Genomic DNA, 6,000 nt, shown 5'->3' with positions numbered 1-6,000 from the left:
GCAAGCACTTGTAGTCGGCAAGAACATTTAATGCCCCATATTAATCATTTTTAATCCGTTTGCTTTTAATTAAGAAACAGCGTGTTGCTCTGCTATCTGCACGTGGCAGGGTGGAGATTAATTGTGGCTTAAGATAGCTCGCTCTGATTAGAGTAAAGTATTAGTGGTCCAGACACCGTCTAATACAGATACTTGAACCTGCCCTGGGGGCTTGGCTCTGCTCCAGGACCTGGTGTGGCGACTCTTCTGAGGCCTAGTTGGAGCTTGGGAACGTTCATCCACTGTGATCACTTCTAAATGTCATATATTTTCTGGTCCACACACCACTTCAGGAAAAGAAAGGCTTGCTACGGTTTTTACAGGTTCTCAATGCTCAGGTCAGTTTTTAACCTCTTCATACAGTTCTCCTAACCAACTTTCATCTTGGCACAGGCACGGCAGTACATTTTACTCTCAAATCAAGTAATTCTTCCATAAAAAAAAAACAAAAAACACTGCCAACCACTAATTACACTCTTAAAACAATAACTTAAAACACTAAGAGCAGGTAGCATTATACATATGCATACATATCTATATTTGTTATGTTACATGGTCCACTTTTAAATTTCAATACAAAATTATTCCTAACTTGTCTTTTGTATAGATGGTAAAGAAATGGAATGCCTAACATACGGATATATTGACATTTGATAATATTTAATGTTTTTGATTTAGTATTTAATCCAATCTGGTATTACTATAGAAATGTATCAAAATGGGGTCTTTAGTTTTTTACTATGTTACATTTTGAACTGCCTGTAGGTGCACAGTGTTTTGGTGGAGGTTGTGTGTGAGTGAGAAAAGAATACAAGTAATACAAGTCAATGAATGTATTTTGTGCCAAAGCAATGGAAAATGATCCACAGTTTAGCCCACATAGACTGCTGTTGTGCTCACTGTGTGAAGAGTTTTGAAAAAGTGACTTAAAGGGATAGTTCACCCAAAAATGAAAATTCTGTCATTAATTACTCACCCTCATGTTGTTCCAAACCCGGTAAGACCTTTGTTCACCTTCGGAACACAAATTAAGGTATTTTTGATGCATTCTGAGAGTTCTCTGACCCTCCCATAGACAGCAATGTAATTAACATGATCAACGTCCAGAAACGTAGCAAGGAGATCGGTAAAATAATCCATGTGACATCAGGGGTTCAACCATAATTTTACGAAGCTACGAGAATACTTTTTGTACACAAAGAAAACAAAAATAACGACTTTATTCAACAATTCGTCTCCTCCGCGTCACCATAGTGCCATTTTGCAGAGTATCCACTGAACGTAAACAGCGTATGCTGTTCTGTGTCAGATGTACCATGCGGAAACGTTTTATACATTTATTTACGCTTTGATTTGAACGAAAACAACGTATCCGTGTGGTGCGGCTGACACGGAACAACATACGTTGTTTATGATTAGTGGATACTTTCCAAAATGGCGCTAGGGTGACGCGGAGGAGACGAATTGTTGAATAAAGTCATAATTTTGTTTTCTTTGCGTACAAAAAGTATTCTAATAGTTTTGTAAAATTACGATTGAATCCCTGATGTCACATGGATAACTTTACCGATCTCCTTGCTATTTTTCTGGACGTTGATCGTGTTAATTACATTGCTGTTTATGGGAGGGTCAGAGAGGTTTTTACAGGTTTGGAACGACATGAGGGTGAGTAATTAATGACAGCATTTTCATTTTTGGGTGAACTATCCCTTTAAGTTTTGAGAAATGGGTCTTGGCGATTGACTGGCAATGGTCAAAGTTTAAGACAACATCCAATTCAAACCAAAAATGGTTTATTAAATGTGCACGCATGGTTTTAGCTAGATATTTGACTTTTAAAATGTAAGATATATATACATATACACACACACACAAATGTATACTCAATTGTACTGTCATATTTGTAAAAGACTTTTATTGGTGATCTGGAGAAAATAGATTTATGTAATAGTTTTTGGTAACGTACTTTCACAGCTCCCTCTGCTTCCACAAACCAGCGGCGGAGCATGGCCTGAACCTGTCCGTCTGTCAGCTCACTGTTAGCACACTGGATCTTCCTCTGAACCGTGTCCTCCAGCAGTAACCGCCGCAAGCGCCAATAGAAGAACAGTCGAGATGTCCGCCACTCCAGGACATCCTGAACACACACAAGTCCAGATTCATTTATGGCATAGTTCATTGATTCACGTCTTTTCATTTGAGCTTCTGATTCTTCAACTATGGAGAAATATGAATACAAAAGTACCATCTAAAAACAACAACTGCGGGTAAAAGCAGAGCATACTAATGCTACTATAAGAGTTGAGTACTGACAGTGATGACTCCTTTCTCCTGCATGCGGCCCGGTGTGTCATGAAGGTCGGCAAACTGCACGGCTACTTGATGATATATTGGCAGCAGGAACTCTTCTCTCTCTTTCAGTTTACTCTCCAGCTCTTTACGCTCAGACACACTCAATTCTGGGGTGCCTGAAAACACACACACAAACACAGAGAATGGACAAATGCAAAAATAAAAAATGTATGAGGAATGTACCAAAAAAGTAACTTAGAAACAGGCCAGTATATAAATCAGGCTAATTCATCAGCTGACATTTAGCCATTTCACTGTGGCTTACATTAATTCATTAAATCATATTAATTAATTAATTTAATTAACAGGCATTAAATTACTGTTTCGTTAAATAATTAATTTCTTGCTGTTGTCGTTTTTATTAATATTAATAATTTAATAATTAATTATTATAATGGATTTGTTTTTGACTAGGTTTTTAGAAAAGCTGCATTACCTAAAAAAATAACTGAACAGCTTTTTAATGTTAATTGCTATATTTTTGGATGAGGTGGCATTAACAAAAAGAAAAGTAAAACAAACAGTGCAGGTATTAACTAAAAATAAAACTATTAATATTATTTTCATTAACTGAAATAAAATAAAATATAAATATTAGATAAAATGTTTATAAACTTACATTTTAATGAAAATTAAATGTTGTGCTGCCTGCATTTAATAATAATAATAATTACAAAAATACTTAAACTTAATTAAAACGAAAAAGTATATATAAAAAAAAAGCTATTCAAAATATAAACATACTATAACAATGTATAAACAATACTATAACAACACTGGGAAGCATGTTATTCCATTTTGATGAACAATTTAGAATAAGACCTACTGATAAACAGTGTAAAAGAAACGTGCATAAAAATAAAAAAAAAAGAGTCAATTTTGATTTCATGCTGGCTAAAGCTAATGAACACAATTCTGCTATTTTGGCATCCATGAGTTGGTCCCTCATTCTGTACATGAAAATCAGCAAGAATCACACCACTAGAGTGCTGCCAACCGAGGAGCTCTCCAGGATCTCACATCAGCCCGTGGCTGTTCAAAAGAGATTGATCCCATCAGAGCCAATCATTCAGCGTGGAACACTACAGGCCACTCTGGTGGCACGGTCCATTTTAGTGATTGCTGAGGGTGTAATCGATCGAATGAGGGACAGAACAGCAATGGCGTCTGATTGATCTGAGACCCCTGTGATTGACACGTCTCCTCAGGGAGGAGAGAAAGGGTCGACACAATCAGCAGAGTGCAGAGATGAGGTGCTTTAATATAACACTTATACACGCCCAATAAAACAAGATTTCAAGGGCGAGACAGCATTGTGAGAAACTTACCCAGTCTTTCTGCAAGCCCCATGTATACAGGGTCCACCCGTCTCATGGTCTTCACCAGGTCTTTTTTACGGAACTTGATCTCCACCGTGCCTTCAGGCTCCAGCACGCCACCACTGCAGAACGCACACACTGATCAATCAATTTATTCAAGTAGGTTATTACAATGAATTTGTTTGAAACAAATTCAATGATTTTCTTCCATCATTACTCAAAATGGCTTGCTTGAAAGGTCTGACCACTTCATTTTTTTTTTTTTTTAATTTGTTGGTTTTATTTATTTATTTTTATTCATTTATTTTAATTTAATTTGTTTTAATGTAGTGTTAATACAATGTTATGTAAAATAAAAAAATGCACAATGATAAACAATACAATAACAAAACAAATAAAACAAACAAAAATATACAAAACAAAGCACAACCCAAACAACAAAACCAAACCAAATAACACCAAAACCAAAAACAACAAAACAAAACAAACATACCAAATATAAACACAACCAATGCAGTGTTAATACACAGTTACATTTACATAACATTACAAAACAAGATGCAATGCACAATGACAAACAAACAAAAACAAAAGCCAAACAAAACCAAACAACCCAAACCAAAGCGAAAAAATAAAAAACAAAACTGGTTCTTACCGGCTGTCCTTATCCGCATACATCTCCATGTGGCGAGGGTTGATGGTGGGGTCTATGACGACCCATGATCCTCCCCTGAGCTCTGCTTGTGGAGGGATGTACACCAGCACTGGCTGTCTGTATTCTCTCAGCCCGTCCACTATATACGCTCCAAACTTCAGCACCTGGTCATACATGTCTGAAGACAGGAGAGCATAAGGTGTTAGCAGAGATCATCATAGCTCACTAAAGCACATCCTACTTCATTTCCTTTCATGACCTTTCATCCCTCCAGAGAAGCCTCTCCAGTTGGCAAACACCATGAGTGGAAGCCCCTCCCTGTTGAAGTCTTTAATGGCCTGTGCTGTCTTAAAAGCAGAGTCAGGGAACCACACTTGCCCTGCTTGTTGGATGATCTACCAGAAAAAGTACAGAAAACTGGTCATCTTCCTGAAAGAAATCAAGTGGCAGAGTGTGTAAGTGTTTCCAAGTGGTCACCTTGGCTTCTGAGTCCAAATTTGCTGGGTCTGCTGGGATAGACAGCTCCACTGATCGGGTTTCTACTGCAACTACTCCAGTCGGGATCCCACCCAACCTACACATGACAAGTCAGAATGTTTGTTACACAGGGACAGATTAAACAAACGCTAAAAAAAATTAATAAAATTAATAAATGAATGTTACACATTTTATCATTGAGTTAAAGGGATATTTCTAATTTTCTAAAAGGTGTCATCATACTGACTCAGTTATGATATTTACAGCTGTACAGCTGGAACTGGGTTGAGGGATATAAGAAAAATTATCACAGCATTCTTAAACATGTTTAATCTAAGTCTGCGACCCATAGACATCACCAGACTCTTGGTCTTATCTTTTGAAATAATAATTTCCTTCCTGTCACACATTTGTCTTTTTTATTATTAATTTATTGTTTGAATGTGAAAAATTAAAATGTAAAAAATAGAGCAAATTAAAATAAATAGCAAAATTAGGCTTTATCATGCAGACAAATACTCTAAAAGGTAAATTAAACTGACACATTCATTGTCAATCTGTATTTTGGCAGACAACTAAAAGGGTATTGAGTAGAAGACTGATGTGAAACTAATGTTCCCCACAGGAGCATTCAAAGTGCATTTATCAGAGCAGGACCTTTCCAATTGACAAACGCTGCCCTTTAGCAATTGAGGTCAGAGGTCAACACACGTTCACAGAGGAGAGTAAAGGCTCAGATTGTGTGGTTAATCATTAGAAAAATAAGTATTTGCGAATATATGCCATTGGATGTGCAATTAAAAAAAGATAACATGCATATTTCTCTAGAAAACCTCTTTTAAAAATGGTTAGTTCTGAGAGCTCTACAGCAGCATAATTTGTTTGTTTTAGAAAACAAGACATCAGACCAAGTGGCATCTACAATGACATTCATGAAGTTTTAGAACTTGCCTAAGAGTCCAAATACTTTTTGGGGCCAAAGTATTCATTGGTGCTTACCTGGCCCGTCCTACGATTACACTCTGTGCCCACGGCTGCATGATCTCCAGAAAAGAGCCGTGGTCAAAGAACCCGCTCACCCACGCACCCTTAGTGTCTGTATGGAAGGAGAGAGACCATCAGAGCTGCATCTTCATCAGAGATATGCCAAGCTTAACT

The 6,000-nt window shown here is 37.1% G+C and overlaps 1 protein-coding gene across 1 annotated transcript in view; it reads right to left on the bottom strand.

The window, feature by feature from the left end:
• The window catches only part of LOC107751257 (acetyl-CoA carboxylase-like), a 69,751-nt gene that overhangs the window by 7,013 nt on the left and 56,738 nt on the right, over positions 1–6,000 (bottom strand). The window contains 7 exon segments of the mRNA XM_016566937.1: positions 2,006–2,176; positions 2,353–2,507; positions 3,720–3,832; positions 4,366–4,543; positions 4,625–4,760; positions 4,843–4,939; positions 5,842–5,938. Of these exon segments, the coding sequence (XP_016422423.1) occupies positions 2,006–2,176; positions 2,353–2,507; positions 3,720–3,832; positions 4,366–4,543; positions 4,625–4,760; positions 4,843–4,939; positions 5,842–5,938 (947 nt within the window).

Source organism: Sinocyclocheilus rhinocerous, unplaced genomic scaffold, assembly GCF_001515625.1.
Source record: "Sinocyclocheilus rhinocerous isolate Xijiao unplaced genomic scaffold, SAMN03320098_v1.1 scaffold1083, whole genome shotgun sequence".
In the NCBI taxonomy this organism is placed as follows: domain Eukaryota; kingdom Metazoa; phylum Chordata; class Actinopteri; order Cypriniformes; family Cyprinidae; genus Sinocyclocheilus; species Sinocyclocheilus rhinocerous.
The sequence above is the reverse complement of the archived record's forward strand: the minus strand, read 5'-3'. Positions and strand labels throughout refer to the sequence as shown.